The following is a 17490-nucleotide window of genomic DNA, read 5'->3' on the forward strand; positions in this document are numbered from 1 at the left end:
ATATGTCTAGATCCAGTAGTTATTAAGATATATTTACATTAAGCTTTTGCTACAAATTATTGCTAATTATATAATTTTAAATTAAAACTTTTTTAAAAATTCAGGTTCCTGGTTTTTTATGTAATATAACTTGATCATTATGAAATGGCCATGGTTTTGTCCCCACAAAAGACTAAAACAAACAAAAAAATATCCAGTGACATGCACAATTTTATCATTATCCATAAGACCAACTCCTAAGTCTTTGCTTGCTCTTGAATATAGTACACTTTCTAACAACGACGCACTGTTGAATTTACTTTACACTGTACTTAGATTTTATCTTGGGATGTGTTTTATACTTAAGTTTGAACATAGTTATATATGGCATACTTTAATTCACAAGTACTTGAAGCCAAATGTAGATCATTTATATAAATACGGAAGAGAAGTGTGGAGCCAGAGCATCAAAGAAGAAACAAGAAACGGGTTATGATATGTATATGTGTATTCTGCCTGCCTTTCCTCCAAGCTGGAGTAATAGCATTTCAGAAACAAACTTTATTATTCCCCAATAAAGGCCTGACCGTTAGCTCTGTTCCATTTGTAGGTGTGTCTCTATTTAAAAATTCAAATAATTTTGAAGGCTATTATTAAGGAATTTAATATGACTATAACACCACCAGCATCATACATGTATAGAGAATTACTGAAACACTCCTTAATAGACGAATTCTCAGTTCACCAGGTTGAGATGCTAAAGAGAGAAATAGCGTTAGGGGATTGAGATCTTGACTATATTATGAAAACCATTTTTCTTTTTTATTTATACATACATATGGCACATACATATAAATAAGCACATTAAATGAAAAAAATACTAGTGACATTTTACATATCTTAAATTAGTAAAAATGGATAATTTATCATTTGTATTTACCTTCCCTCGTTCACTAGGTATATGTACAATAACAGATAATATTTCTAAAGTGTTTGTGTATGTATACTTACTTAAATCTGCGTCCAAATATTCCATTCTATTTAATAGTATAGAATCAGAACTGTTGACACACACACTTCTGACCCAAGTGTAACCCCAGAGATGCAGAATGACTTGGGTACCTGAGACAGAAAAATCTTTGGGTCACTTTTTTAACTTGGGTATTTCTCGGCCCTTCTCTTTCCACAGTACTCATCAAGTAAACTAAACTTTCGTCCAATCAGAGTAACTTCATCAGACAGCACTTGTGCTCAGTTCCCTCCTTTCTCAGATGCCAGAGTGTAGTTCCAACCGAGGTTTCCATTGCCTCGGTTTCCTTTGTCTCTTCCAAGGCATTATCACAGAGACCTCTAGTCCTACTGTGCCAGTTGTTTTTTATGTCCCAATATCCAGTTCTGTTATCTAATACCTTCTACAGCTACGTATAACTATATATGAGAGCGGATTTCCTTACCATCTTGGAAAATTCATGTATACTAGAGGTTCACATAAAGGACCATATAGTTGGAGTAGGATATGTTGTGACTAAAGCCTGTGAGTGAGCTATAAGTCAACAGGTTAGTAGATTGCATTTTCAAGCATTGTTTTTGTCTGTATTTTATTAATTAAAAAAAAAATTTTAAGCCTTTTATCATTACCACACTTAGCAATTTACAACATTGAGTACAACAATAGTACAGCCACCAAAAGAGCTCCTAAGCGGAGCTCTTAGCAAGGAGATGGCATTGGAAAAGACTCGAGCTACAACCCTTTGGGGGCTTGAGTTCATTGACATCACTGAACTAATGAGTCGTACACAATAAATGACAGTTAACGTGTCTATGCCACAAAAACGGGTGAGCTCGTTAAAAGCATCCAGAGCGTTTCCTTTTTTTAAAAAAATCTTTTCAATGTAATCTTTTACAAACAATGATAATTTATAACCTGATAATTTATATAGAAAATGATATAAATTCAAACACTTAATACATAATACTTTCACAACTGAATTTGTCTGTTTACCCAATGTCAAGACTCCATAAACAACTCAAGCCTAAGCTAATTTGCTCCAACCGAACACCCCTGCTGTCTGTTGAAAGGAGAGAGGTTGTCACAGAACAATAGTGATTCATAGACAATGTATTTAAGGAAAAGTGTGGAATAACAGATTTTGATACAGCTCATGCTTTCTCTGTTGTCAGTGTGGTTTCTTTCTCTCCTTCCCTGAGGTCGGTATCCTTCAATACTTCATACCAGGGGACTCTTTGATGATACCTTCATAGAATGGGGTTGTCCTCATGCAGGACTTCCCAGTTGTCAACTCCACTGGGCTCAGCTTCAGATGGAGAAGGTCCATTGTTGACATACTGCTTCAGGTCCCAGGCCAGGGAAGCCAGGACAATGCTGTAAACATGAAAGGCTTGGTAGGCAGAAGATCTTTGTCAGATGGGAATAGGGAGGGAATGAGGCATTGTCTTGCCTCCCAGATAGGGCTTAATTAGTTTGAAGGCTGCATATGATCACTGTAGTCTTCTTGTCTTCAAGCTGCACTTCCTCTCAGCTTAGTGGAAACTGATATCTTTGCAAAGCTTGAAATGTCCTATTGGCGCACGTACAATCATGATAAGCCTCAAAATCCATAGCAGTAGTTTCAATGGATAGTGCTTTAATGAACAGGAGCTTGAGGTGGGTGGACATAAAGTCACAGGGTATTGAACACCTAGCAGTGTGTCCAGAAATCTTAGCATTTTCCCCAGCAATGAAGTCCTTCATTCCTTTATGCAGATTCAAGTTTTCATCTTACATCATTTTCCTTCAGCCTGAAATACTTCCTTTAATGTTTCTTGTAATTGAGGCTTGATTGTGACAACTACAGCCTGAATTTGTTATTTTCAGTCTGAAAATGTTAGTATGCCTTTATTTGTGAAGGGTGTTTTCACTGGATATAGGATTGTAAGTTGGCAGTTTTTCTTTTCTTTCAGCACATTAAAGTCATTCCATTTTTTTATACCTTGCATTGTTTCTCATGAGAACTCTAGTATTTCTTACCTCTGTCTTTTGTATAAATATGTCTTTTTTCTGTAGCTGATTAGTTTTTAGCAACTGATTTTGATGTGTTTTGGCTTTATATTTATCCTGCTTGGAGTTTTTTTTAGTTTCTTGGATATGTAGATTTATATATTTATCTCTTTAGAATATTTTTAGTCATTATTTCCTCTCCTCCCTTTCTTTTCTCTTTGTGACTCCAAATATAATGTATGTTGGACTGCATGATTTTGTCCCACAGCTCACTGAGGCTCTGGTTCATTTTTTAAACTTCTCTCTCTCTTGCTTCGGTTTGGATCATTTCCATTGCCTTGTTTTCAGATTCATTGTTCTTCTATAGTGTCTTGTCTGCTGTTAAGCATATGCGTTACTTTTTTTTATCTCATATATTGTATTTTTCACCTCTAGAAGTTCCATTTGGTTCTTTTTAATAGTTTCTATTTCTTTTCTCTTTATGTTAATTTCCCTTTAGGCTTTTGACATATTTCTAGTCGTTGTGATAAAGTCCTTGTCTGTTAATGTCATCATTTCTGTCATTATTTGGCTTTGTCTCTATTGACTGGTCTTAGATCACACTTCATTTCTTAATTGGATCATGAACATTGCAATAGTGTATTGTTTACTGTCTGTATTTTGTCATCCTTTAAAAAATGTTGAGTTTGTTTTGGAGTACATTAATTTAGATTTGAATCCACACGAACTTTCAGAGGCTTATTTCTAAGGTTTTGTTAGGGTGGATCTAAAGCAATGCTGTCCAATAGGAGTTTCTGCAATGATGGAAATGTTTTTTGGGTATTTTTTTTTTCAGTTTTTATTGGGGAACAGTGTGTTTTTCCAGGACCATCAGCTCCAAGTCAAGTCATTGTTTTCAATCTAGTTGTGGAGGGCGCAGCTCACAGTGGCCCATGTGGGAATCGAACCGGCCACCTTGGTGTTATGAGCACTGCGCTCTAACCAACTGAGCCAACTGGCCGCCCCAATGGAAATGTTTTATATCTGCACTTTCCAATGTGGTAGCCATTCGTCACATTTGGCTACTAAACACTGAAATGTGTCTGGTGCAATTGTTTATTTTATTTCAATCCATTTAAATAACATGTGGCTAGTGGCTACTGTATTAAACAGTGCAGATCTAGAGTTACCTCTACTCTCATGCTAGTTTATCCTTACTCTTAAGGAGTGATCTTTCTGAAGTCTTTACATGAATGCCCTACATATTTGGTGAGAAATCTCTGGCTGATCAGAACTTGAATGTCTCCTAGTCTCGTGCAAACTCTAAGTTGTTCAGTTTACAGCTCCCCAGTAGTTATTCTTTAGCCAAGAATGGACCTGCCTGGCCCTGTAGTCTCACCCTACCCATATACAGCTTAACGTTCAGCTCAACACTCAAGTGGACCCCTCTGCAGATTTTAGTACTCTTTCTCCGTGTATTCTGTTACTCTGCACCACAAATTCAAGCCTCTCCAACCAACCATCTCAATCTCTTTAGCTCGGTGAGATCTCCAACCTCTGCCTGGGTTCCCCCGCCCTGGGCAGCAGCCCATAATATGCTGCCAGGCAGAAAACTGAGATGATGCTGGGCTTCTCTCTTAGGGATCTCAGTACTTCACGGCCTGGTGTTTACTATCTGAAAAGTTTACTATTTTTGTGTCCAGTTTTCTCGTTGTTTATGGCAGGAGGACTCATCTGGCACCAAGTACTCCATCTTGTTCTCAAGCCTTAAGATTATATCTTCCTAACACCTTTGTTCTCAATCCATTGTTAATGATTGCTGCCTTTGTTGGAGGCTGTAGCACATTAAACACTGGAGATTTTTTATCCGAGCAAATTGTGAATTTTGTTTATTCTTCATAAGGATAGCAGTTGATGTGGAGATTCGGCTGTTTACAAAATTTTCACAACAAATAGCTATTAAGTACTTAAAAGTATAAGTATTGAGACTATACCCTGAGATAAGAGGAATGGATATAAGTTTGGTATGTTTATCTTTTAATGTAATGGAATAAACAATCATTATTTAAAACTCTACCCATACCCTTCTGTTGTACTAGAATCATGGCCCAGCAGCCAGTTCTTTCCCTACAACAGCCCATTGAAGAAGACAGTATTGTTATCTCCATTTACATACGAGGAAACTGTGAGACACAGATGGGTTAAGCAACACTGACAGAGTCACACCGCTAGTAAATGGCAAAACTGGGATTTGTCTGCAGGTAGTCATGCTTCAGAGCCCATGTTCTTAACCACTATTAGAAACTTCCAGAAGACCTAACAATGTGGACAGTATACATACAAGTGTTTAAGATGTAAATAGTTATACAGTCATTTTATTCCCATTTTCAGATAAAAAAACAGACTGAAAAAAAGTTAAGTGACTTTCTTGGTGTCATAGCTAGTAAGGTAGATTTGGAATTGAAACTGTATTTGTGTCCAAAAACTGTATGTGGATCGTTATCAGAGTGCTATTTTTTTAAATGAAAAAGTGAAATACTGGAAACAATGGAGTAGTTATTAAGAAAATCATGGTACAATGCAAGTTATAAAATACTACACAGCCATCATTTATTTTTTTTACTGTTAAAGAATATTTATTGACAGGGAGAAAAGCAGTATATAAAAGGATAACTATTTATGTTACATATATAAACACTTATTTGAACGAGGGCCCGCTTACTCTTCGTTTATCCCTACACAAACAATGAAACAAACATACTGTTTTTATTGGTAAACATATTGAGACTGAAGGTGATATTGTTCCAAGGAAATATAAGGAAAATCCATGCTTTGTGGCAGTTTCTACTGTAAAATAGGCTTACTTATGATTTGTTTATCTTTAAGTGTACAAATTCCTATTTTTTTCTACCTACTTTCATTTTATCTATTCCAAATATTTACAAAACTAGATTTCCTTTCATAAATGATTTATGTTCTGTTTAATTTTCCTGGAAGCTGTGAGCAGGGGTTTGGTAACAATTAGTTTTTCGGGGGCGGGGTTTGGTGTTTTTGTTTTTTTGTGTTTTTGTGTTTGTTTGTTTTTTTAAAGACAAGAAGGAAAATTCTTTTCTAGGAAAAATTATAGTCTAGGAAAAATTGTTTTTAACTCTAATATGTTTACTCCATCTGCGTATGTTAACACATTCTATTGACTGGCTTTTCATTTTGCCTAAAGAGCTGTTATAAGAAAGAAACTTACTTGGCACAGTAATGGTGAGTAAAGAAAAATTATGTGAAGGTAGGAAAAAAGAACAGCTCTCTGCCCTCCATTTCCTTCTATGCAGAAGGCATAGGCTTGCACCAGCTGTAATACTGCCATAGTAGAGCTGAAGTAAATGAAGCAGGCATGGGCAGCTGCAGGCCACGTGACTGCTCCTCCTATGAAAAACCAAGCGAGCTGCATGCCAGCTTCTCCCTAGGCTGTTACTACCTATGGTGGGTTACTAGTGCAAGTTCAACCCAGTCCTGAACCTTTCATTCTGTTCAAGAGAACGAGCTTCCATGAAGACACAGCAGTACATAGAGGATCTTGAAAAGTATGATGGAGATACGGAAAAGTATTTCATCTCCTTCCACTATTAACAGTATCATATTGAGGGATTTCCTTTGTGATATATGGTCACTTCACCTGAGAATTCTACAGGGTGTGTGAAAGGCAGACTACTCTCACCTTCATTCAGAGCAACTGTTCCTCAACTCATAGTTACTGTGGTTATTAAACTATTTATGGGGAATTTGTCATTTTGTGGAAATTAAAAGAATATTTATATTCTTTCCCTCACGTTTGCTTTCAGGGGAAAGTTTCATTAGATGGGTCCTTTGTATCTAAAACTGAAAGTCTGTAACATTATAATCCCCCAAACCCTTGTTTTCAAACCTTTAAGTACAAACATTATTTTAAATGTGATTTTAAATATTGGTGCTTACATTTTTAAAGGATTATTATTACTTGAAATTCATATTAGAAACAGATTGTATCATTCAGATACTGAGATTTTGCTTTTAAGTCTCGAAATTAAAAAATAACTTGGGAGAACTTGTCAGATATTAGTTACATTAACAATTTTTTTTCATATTATGTCTTCTAAAAAAATCAGTAAGCAAAAAAAAACATTAAAAAATTCACCCATTTAGAAATAATCATTTTAAGACAGAAAAAAAGAGGAAGAAGGAATCAACAAAAAGATGTAATTTATTTCATCTGTTTTAAGATGCACATCTCTTTCAAATTTTAACATGTCTGAAATCAAGAGGTGTGAAGGAGCATAAATTGCCTTTTTAAGTAGTGGCAATTACACATATAACAATGGTGCTTCTTAAAATTGATGGTCCTGTATCCAATTAAATACAGTAATACATTTGTTGTAATTTGGGGTATAGATCCTTAGATAGAATAGCAAATCTGAGGGACAGAAAACTGCATTGCACAAATTGCTTGCACTGATTTGAGGAAGCATTTCCAATCCCAAAATGCCTCTCTGGAACCAGTGTCTGGGGCATGCTGAACTGACTCCATTCCTATCCTCTTCAATGCCATACCACTCCAGAGAAAAGGAAGTAGATGGGGGTGGTTCTGGCACGACAGAGGGTGGCCTTAGCATCCATGCTTTCATTCCCACAGAGGAAGGAAGACTGGTAGGGGCATCCTTCTGAGGCCATCTCACCTTCATTTCATCTCTAATAAAAAGTATAATTACGGGGCCAGCCCGGTGGCTCAGGCGGTTAGAGCTCCATGCTCCTAACTCCGAAGGCTGCAGGTTCCAGATGGGCCAGTGGGCTCTCAACCACAAGGTTGCCAGTTCAATTCCTCGAGTCCCACAAGGGATGGTGGGCTCCGCCCCCTGCAACTAAGATTGAACACGGCACCTTGAGCTGAGCTGCCGCTGAACTCCCGGATGGCTCAGTTGGTTGGAGTGCGTCCTCTCAACCACAAGGTTGCCGGTTTGACTCCTGCAAGGGATGGTGGGCTGTACCCCCTGCAACTAGCAATGGCAACTGGACCTGGAGCTGAGCTGCGCCCTCCACAGCTAAGACTGAAAGGACAACAACTTGACTTGGAAAAAAGGCCTGGAAGTACACACTGTTCCCCAATAAAGTCCTGTTCCCCTTCCCCAATAAAATCTTTAAAAAAAAAAAAAAAGTATAATTATTACTGATTAGCTTTGAGGCAAAAATAGCTGCTGTTATGCTTAGAAAATCTTTGATAGAGCGACTGTTAGGCTCTTCTGTAATATATCGAGGTAAGTAGTTTATTTCACTTATTGTGTAGTAAGTATTTCTATGTTGTGGTCCTTCACATCTTCTTATTAGTATATAAGGACAAAGCTGTTTACTTCAAATAACACTGATATATAATCAGCTTTTTCAAACTTATCCTGTAATATCTGTATTATTTAAATGCAAAGCAAGTATCATATATATAGATGTACTTTTTTTTAAAGCTATTTTTAAATAAAACCTGTAGTTGGGTTTTTTTTTCTAACTAGAAATTTAAGTTTCTCCAATTTATACATACAGGAAATATTAAAGAATGAAAAACATAGAGAAGAAATTAAAATAAAAAGCAACGATTTTTATGAAAAAGGAAAACTCCTTAGTAAAGAGGACAATGAGGAACTCTTGGCTCCACCAGTCGAAACTCAGATTAAAGGGCATGCGTCGGCTCCATACTTCGGAAAGGAAGAACCCTCAGTGGCTCCCACCAGCACTGGTAGAACCTTTCAGCCAGGATCCTGGATGCCACAAGATGGCAAGAGGCACAATCAATAAATGCACTGTGATAAAATCATTTCATTTAAATGATATGTGACTATTTTAACAAATAAAAAAAGTAAAGTTACTTTGTATTTTCTGACTATACAGTAGTTCTCTATTCCATTAAGCTGAAGAATTAGTTTTCAGTATGCATAAGAAATGTGACATACGGACTATAGAAACCTAACTTCTTTTAGATTTAAATCCTTCATTTGATTTAGTCATCACTCTGTTTATGAACTTAATTTTTCCCCATTATATTGCTCCCTAAGAAGTATCACTGTAAATGCTCAGTATATTTTGGATCTTTATGATCATTTAAGAACTACCCAAGATATGTCTTGATAGACATGATAAGGATAAATAGTGAGGTCTCCTAAATGATCAAATATAAAGAAAATGAGAAGACTGCTATTTCCGGAAAGACTGTAAGAGTCTAAGGACTAATCAAGAACATGAACTTGGATAAAACATCTTGCGGCCAAAAAAATTTAGCTGATAAATGAAGCAAAAACAAAACCATAACCCCCTTGATGAGTACATGGGACAAAAGCTAGCTTACGGATTGATGCTGGAGTTTGCAGACAGGAACCACACAATCCGTCACAAAAGTCTGAAAGAATAGTAAACAGAGAAATGGTACAATAACTAGAGTTGTATGAAATTAAAAATTACTTTGAGAAAATGGAAAATAGGAGAGGGTTCTTGGAAAGTGATTCTACTGATGGTGGGATCCGAGTGGCTTGTATATTGAAGAAAAATGTAGACAGATAACAGTGTTAAAACACTGCTTTTAGAGAAAAGCATTTTTGAAGGGTCATACATTTTCTGAAGTACACAACCAGTTTTTGTTGCTAATTAGAGTTCTAACTCTAATACAGAATTCTCTCATAGTGTTTGGCATTAGGCGATCATGAATAATATGAAGAAATCCTTGGTTGAGTGTTAGCAATGAATTCCTAAAACCACAGGATAAGATTTTTACTTAATAGATGGTAGTTTTTTTACTGCTTAAGAAATAAAACTACATAAACATACTTTATAAAATATTATACTAAATCAAGTAATCAAATGTAATCACTGTAACGTACTTACTGAGGGACAAGAAAAAGCCCTCGGTGATACTAACATTCTAGCAGCCTTGTTACTATCAGGTTAACCATTCTCTGTTTACATCATTACAAATACGACATTTTACCATAGTGGCAAAAAAGGAACTAGCCACCAGGCAATATAAAAAGGTAACATTTATAGTATAATTGATTGTAAATTAAGATTAAGATGTTCTTAAAGCCTGGACTAGAGGAAAAATTGTAGATGCTCTAACATGCTAGAATATTTCTACTGCCAAACTCCCATTAGCTTGTTAATTGTATTATATATACAGCTTTTGTACATGTTTGCCATATAGCCTATTTATAGATGTCTTAATACATGACAGAATTTACATTAATTTCACATTTGTTAGTTTCCATTTAAATGTTTTAAATAAGCAGCAAAAACAAAAACCAAGAAAAAAAAATACCTTTTAGCCACGTCTTTGTGGGAAAATACCTGATACAGTAAAATACTAGCCCACCATAATTCGTAGAGTATGCACTTTCAAAGTGATTCTGACAGGTGGGAATGATATTTGTGGTAGTCCATCTACACTCCTTTCCTCAAAGCTAACATTTTTGGTTGTCTGGTTGTACTGTTAGGTGGTATCAGAAGAGTGAAATGTCCTATGTAAAAATTGAACTATAATCTTGGCCTAATTAACATTTGTTTTAATATACTTGGCTTATAGGCCTGGCACATGCAAAGCAGAATTCAAGTTTTAAATAAAATGTTAGCTTGTCCACAGTATTTCATATTTTGAATAGTTGTATTTTGGGCATTTATAATTTTTTCATGAAAATGTTTTCATCTCTTTAAGACAGACCTCAAACCTATGCAGTTTACTTCAAAAGATGTTAATTTTAAAACAGAGTATAATATATACATTAAGTACTTCCTCAGAGGCAAATCCTTCCTGATTTCCTATGCTTCTACGATACACACATATAGTGTATTTTTATCAATAATGGGCTTATTACATTATAGACTACTCCAGTATAGCAAATGTGTTGGCTGTTGGGTTAAAGCATATAAATCTAGCCTAACAGTTATGCCTTGGATATTTAAAGTTAAAAATGAACAAAAACAGAAGAAATTTTTTCCCCATCACCTGTTATCCTTTTCCATTCCTACTTTTACTAACAGATTTCCAGCTGTTATTTTTTAATCAGCCTTGAACCAATAGCATTACACTGATTTTTTAAAATGTTACTTCATTAACCACACTATTTAAAATGTAACATGAATTTATTTACACCAGGCTTTCTCAAACTGTGTTCACTGGGGAAAAACAGGTGAGGAGAGTCTATGCTAGTCAAATTGAGTTAAAAGACTCAAGAAATCACACAGGAATGAATCCTATTTTACCTTGTCTTCCAAACTATTGGTATTTGAACATGGAATCCCTTTTAATATGGTTGAGAAATACAGAATTTGTCCTTATATATTTATTCCAGACATGAAGCAAATGAGTGATTCTATAACCAATTGCAAACATAAAATCAATCATTCCTAAATAGGAATCTGACTTAAACCAGAAGAGGTGTAAAGTACCCCTTGCTACTTTATTCATGTGTAAGGAAAGTATGAATGGGTGAGAGTTGTAAATTGTGATGTATCTCAACTTTGGGTGTCCAGCTCATCGCTTTCTAAGCTTACTTCGTTTGCTTACTGTAATTTCAAGAAATAAAAAATGCCCTTGCACATCTGATACAGTAACAATACCATGCTGAAGTTTATCACACAGACACTATGGATCAAATTCTGACACACAAACTTTTTGGGAGGGGGAATAGGGGGAGGAGGTGTCCTGTTTTAGGTGGCCTGTCTGGTTTTCTTCCCCAAAACCAGCCCCCAAAAAGGTAATTGATTGTATTACTTCTTAGAACTACAGGAACAATTAAACAGGTAGGCAATTTTTAAAAGTAATATTCTGGATAATACTAAATGGGCTTCATTCAACAATAGTACTGTTTGTTACAATAAGACTGATTTTTCTGAAGAATCCCAAATCTCACAATAGTCTATTTAAATCTCATTCCCCCCCTTCCACACACACACAAATATATAGACACACAAACATATAGACACAAATATTGTAAAACCTTGTTGACCTCATATGTTTAAAGTCTCCACAAATGTTGGGGAAAGCTGAAGAAACAACAAATGGTATATGCCAAACAAATATAAAATGGGCATGTGTTAAGACTTAACAGAGATTATAGAAAAACAGATCAGTTAAATACCTTTATCACAACAGAACCAATGAAACTACAGTAGATAACTAAGAATTATGATGAGTATATCTTTTGCTATAGTACTTTTATTCTAAAATGTGACCATAAGCAAGACATATGGATATAAAGTCCTTCCATGAACAGCTTTATGGCAGAAACCCAAAAGCATTTTAGATATATCTTAACCTAGTTTTCTGAAACTAGGCTCTGCAGACCCATGAGGGTCAGTAGTTATACTAAGCATTTTTTTAAGTTTTAATTTCAGTAATACAAAAAGCATATCCTAGATCACCTCAAAACTAACTCATAACTGAACACTGAATTATTTCAGCACCTGGAGTTGCAATATATTGGTTATAATGACATCAAGTAGGAACTGACAACCTAAAATAATAGTATTCAAACCAGTCCATAAAAACTCTCAGGGGTCCTTAGGTTCTCATATTTGCCCTCACACTTTTACAAGTGCTTAGCTATAAATGAAATGCATAACCTTTTGAAAAGTCTAACTTCAGATCTAACTTGAATTTAATTACCCCCCAAAAGAAACCAAAACCCCAGAACTTCCTTATAAAAGTATCAAATTTATTTCAATATCTACTTTCATTGTTAAATTAAAGCTGTTGGACAATTTTTGTAATTTAAAATTCATTACCAGAGGTGAGGAAACATTAATAAGCTATTAAATACTGACAGTGAGTGAAATTATTAGACCATGCATTTATAAAAGCCAAATTTGAAAGTAAAAAGTTCCAGTTATACTACTTAACTGAAGGAAATGTCCTATAGCTTATTTCTAATTATAACATTCACATTTTGACAACTGACCTTTTTCATCCAATTACTATGCCAAACAAAATTTTTGCAAACATTAAGTTTTTCTTTACCATTAATGAAATATGAGTTACTCTTAAGAGTTCCTTTCCTTAAAAGAAATTTGAAATTTTAATTTTCACCATGAACCTGTTTGATCAAACAGTATAGGACACCACTACTTGAATTAAAACAAAGAATGGAATAAAAAAAGTGATATCTAAATAATCAGCCAACTATCAGATAAGACATGTTAACTACTTCACATTTCCACTTAGCAAAATTAGAATAAAATGGTTCCAAAGTACTACAAGGTTTGGCATTTCTACTGCAAGCTTTAAATCAGTGTTACTCTACTCAACAAGACATCTCTAAGAAAACGGCAGTATTCATAAACATAAAAATTGTTAGGTCCAGTAGATGGTATTCTACATTGTCAAGATAATAAGAGAATTCTTTATAAAATTAGATTTTAAAAATGTAGAATGTCTGATAAAATTACTTGTATCTCAAAAGCTAAAATGAGAAAAATGCAGAAAATACTCATTATTTTGCTTTAAGAAAGCCAAAAATAATTCTAGTCTAAGAAATAAGCAATAATGATAAGAGATGTAGTTAACATGCTGTATCTCTTTTAAGCCAAAGCATCCTTTTTACCTCAGGACAATTTTGATTTTTACGTTCTTAATTTCCTTTGTCCAGAACAGGACCCCATATTAAGCCATTATTTAAGAGTTCATAATCTAAAGTCATTTTTTTCCTCCATAGAATGTTTACATTTCAGTATTTAAGCTTCAAAATGGCAAATGACTAAATCAGGTGTAAAGAAATTATAGCATAATAAATGCCAATTTACAATAACTGTCAACAGATTTCTACACCAAAGCCTAAAAGTTGCTACAGTAGAGGTCAGAACATGATTCTTCCATATGCTCAGACTTCATTTACTAAATACTGCCATAAAATCCAAAGAAACCTTCCAAAGCTGCACAGTGGCTCCTTCCAAAGCTGCATAATTTTCCAAATGATTTTCCTCTGGTTGCAGAGCCTGTTCATTCCTTCAATCCTTTTTTAGTCGTTTAGCTTTTGCAATATTTTCTTGGCGTTTTTGTTTCTTCTTTTGCTCCTTTTCCTTGGCCTCAATCATCTTAGCCAATTTCCAGGACAGTACAGCACTTGCTAGAAACAATGGAGTAAGGGCCAAAATGACTGTTGTCAGGAAACCGTAGGGGTCCTCTGCAGCCCACTCCACAACATACTCAGCCCAAGCCTTTATATCAAACATCTTTGTAGCGGTCTTAGAAAAGGGGGCTGGGGGAAGAGAACAAGAGAAAAGACTGTGGTTAATCAAATTTTGAAAAAGTTACATCATACAATCAGTTAACTCAGAATCTCTCATTAATCATGTTTTTTTTTTAAAGTACTAATTAGTACTATTTTAATACAAATATCTCCAGTTAAGAAATAACTAGGACAACCAGCAGAGTAACACTTAAAAGACGTGAAGGTAATAAAAGTAAAAACCACGTGGACTCAGGACTATGCATTCTCACATGCCTCCTGTCAAGACAAACTATTTAGCAGCAGACTTTTGTAAGAATCTTGCATTTTATGCATTCATTCCCAGAAACAGCTGAGTCCCATTTGTCATTTTTTTTGACATAGCCTTAGTACTAAGTATTAATTAACAAAAATATGAATCATCAAATTTGGTGTTTAGAAAGGACAAGCCAGAGTATGTGAAATGCTTGGAGAAAGGGAGGTAGTGGAAGGCAGTCTTTCCAGGAATAAAAAGGGTAAGGAAGCCATGATAATATCCACATTCATATGCAAAGAGATATTAAGTACACAGTGACATGCTATTTTATGCCCTCTGTCAGCTTTGAGGACACCTACTTAAAGACACAGTTTAACAAATGAGAATGTATTTAATAATGAGAAAACTAACCATAACAGCTGCCATGCATTTTGTTCCATTTTGAGTTGGTAAGGGAGGATCATCTAGCAAAGGAGGAGAGGGTGGATTCGAATGACATTTTCTATTTTGCCCCAGAGGCTTTTCAAACTTTCATGTTTGTGTCAACCTCTATTCAAAGTGGAGAATTAGAACACGTGGGTAGGAATGAGTGTGTATACAGTCACTTACAATTTCAGTTGGGATTTAAAAAATTATCTACCTTATGCTTGAGTTGTGATCTCTAACTTTGTCCTGGGATTATTAGTGAGCCAATTACAATTTCAGATGACCCTTGGTTGGTTGTCTTCTTCTTTAGCTCTACAATACACTTCTGAGAGAAGGTTTAAATTCTATATACTGGATGGGTTGAAAAGAATAGATGAAAGAATAAAAAGTTTAAGGCACAACTTGCAGAATAATTATACAATTTTAAATGGAAAATTTCTAAATTCTATATATGCAACTTATAAATGACACGTAAAATTGCCTGGTACATTATAGACATTTGAATATCTAATTTTTTCCTAATTTGAAGAAAAAATTACTACAACTGCAAATGCCCTGTAAGAAAATTCCAATCACTGTAGATCATGTGCTTTACTAAGTAACTTCTTTAAACAATAAAACTATTTATGAAGCTCACTGACATAAAAAGACGTTTGCTCACTGATGATACAGCCTATATATTCCTAGATCTTGAACTTTTTATACTAAAAATGCCAACTATTTACAGGCTTAGGTACATAATTACAAAGTCGAACACCTTGCCTTACTCTTTAAAGGTTTTTTTTTTCCTCCCTATTATACAATTAGTGTTCTTCACAGGAAAATCAGAAGAGATAATCAAAATTTACATCATCCACAATCCCATCACCTCAAGAAACTACTGCCACGGGTTTTAATTATATTCTACGGTTTCTTCATATTTTCAACTGAAGACACACTAAAGTGCCCAGGATATTGCTAAATATCCTAGCCCGGTTCCCCCCCCCCCAACTGATACGCCCCCCGCTCTCACAGCGCAACGGGGCTCTACAGAGATCCATCTGTTTCAACTTCAGCCCTGTAACGAATTGATTCAAAATTCAAGAATAAGCAAAAGAACTTTGCAATAAAGGGTAAAACGGGAGTGAAGAGCCTGGTTCTTGGCAAAGTTTTAGCCATTAACAAAAAGGAATTAGCGTCCAGAGGCCACAAACCTCCCGTGCACCTCAATTTCGGACCCACTCATTCGCTTCCCACACTTTCAGGAATATTCTTCTTCCCCCTTCCGAAAGGAGTTGACCAGGCTTGATCTCCGGACGAGACCCGCGCCAGAAGCGCTAATGGATGGCACTCCACAGCCTTCCCCACTTCCGCTCCCTTATGTTCCCCCCCGGCTCGTTCCTCCTCCGTTACCCCACCCGGCCGCCGGAGCCTGAGGGGGCCTGGTTCCCTAAACCCTCGGCCTCGGCGAGCGCGGGCCCTGCGGGGTGCACAGAGCGGGCGGTCCCGGGAAATCCTAGGTCGGCCCCGCCACCGCACGTCCCCGGTGCCGTGGCCGCCTCTGCTGGGCACGAGGGCAAAACCCCCGCAGCAAGCGCCACCAGACTCCCCTACATCGCGCCCAGGACCTTGGACTCGGACCCCCACGCGCAACTCACCGCCAGGCCGGAAGCAGGAAGGCGGAAGCCCCCGCTTTCCCGCCCCGCCCACAGGTCGGCCCCAGCCTGGATCCGGCCTGAGGAAGTTGAGGGCCCAGTTTCCGGCTGCGCCATTGCTGCGTGGGTCTCTGGTCCTCGACTTCCAGGACGCCAGGCGGGGGAGCGGGGCGGGGCTGGGGTTTCCGGGGAGCGGCAGGTCGGGCGGCGCGGGGTCGTGGCCCGGGCTGGCTTGTGGCCCGAGCTGGCTTGTGGCTTGGGGCCCGAGTGCAGCGCCTCCTGCCGGTGTTGGCGGGGGGCTAAGGCCTCCGGGAACGGGTCCGGGACCACTGAGGGCCCGCTCCTTTTGCCCCCCGAGCCAGCCGGGAAACTGCTGGAGCCAGTCGGTGGAGGGCCCGGGGGGGTGAGGTCTGTTGGTCCCTGGAAACTGAGACCAAAGAGCGGCGGCAAGAGAGGAGTTGGTCCCCACAAACCACCCAAAGTCAAGGTGAGGGTCACACAACGACTCTTGAAGGATGCTTGCGAGTTCCTGCTGGCTCACACCCCACCCCTTGCCCGTCTCATCTTCTAGTTGGACAGTGGTTAAAGCTTCACGTAGAGGAGACAAAGAAGCAGTTGGACCGTGGTGGATCCACTGAATCTTGTTATTAAGGGGAAAATGCAGCCATGCTGTGTGCAGAGGGCTCTTTGTTGTTGTTTGTTTTTAATTTAAGAACCTAACTCATTCCACAAAAGAATGATCGATATTTGCCCTAAGTAAACGCTAAATAATTAAACTGTCTGGGCATAGAGTTCCCATAGTGGCACTTGTTCTTTCAGTACACAAATAAAGGGACGCAAAAGTCAACAAGCAAAAGCAGTGCGTTAATACTGTCTTCTGACTCTACAGGAACTGAGAGATTAGCTCCGGTTTGGTTGGTGACCACATTTCTGATTGCTTGCAAGGAACTGCTGTTTGACTACTTCTGCAAATGTTGCAAGACCTCACTGTTG

General features: G+C 37.2%; 2 protein-coding genes across 3 annotated transcripts in view; one reads left to right on the plus strand and one right to left on the minus strand.

Annotated features, from left to right (window-relative positions):
• NDUFAF2 (NADH:ubiquinone oxidoreductase complex assembly factor 2) overlaps positions 1–8837 on the plus strand; it is a 122492-nt gene extending 113655 nt beyond the window's left edge. Inside the window, 1 exon segment of the mRNA XM_033109885.1 lies at positions 8516–8837. Coding sequence (XP_032965776.1) covers positions 8516–8767 — 252 coding nt within the window. The 3' untranslated portion in view covers positions 8768–8837.
• A 3814-nt stretch (positions 8838–12651) lies between these two features.
• SMIM15 (small integral membrane protein 15) lies at positions 12652–16645 on the minus strand. Of its 2 annotated transcripts, XM_033109887.1 has the most exons (4): positions 16501–16645; positions 15078–15214; positions 14849–14986; positions 12652–14211 (listed from the first exon to the last, which is right to left on the minus strand). In XM_033109887.1, exons 3-4 carry the CDS (start codon positions 14865–14867, stop codon positions 13961–13963), a joined length of 270 nt encoding a protein of 89 aa, XP_032965778.1. In that variant the 5' UTR covers positions 14868–14986; positions 15078–15214; positions 16501–16645; the 3' UTR covers positions 12652–13960. The 2 variants fall into 2 exon arrangements, with proteins under 2 accessions (XP_032965778.1, XP_032965779.1); XM_033109888.1 differs by lacking the exon at positions 14849–14986 and having other exon boundaries at positions 16501–16644.
• Positions 16646–17490: the final 845 nt, after the last annotated feature.

Source organism: Rhinolophus ferrumequinum, chromosome 7 (assembly GCF_004115265.2).
Source record: "Rhinolophus ferrumequinum isolate MPI-CBG mRhiFer1 chromosome 7, mRhiFer1_v1.p, whole genome shotgun sequence".
NCBI classification, from domain to species: domain Eukaryota; kingdom Metazoa; phylum Chordata; class Mammalia; order Chiroptera; family Rhinolophidae; genus Rhinolophus; species Rhinolophus ferrumequinum.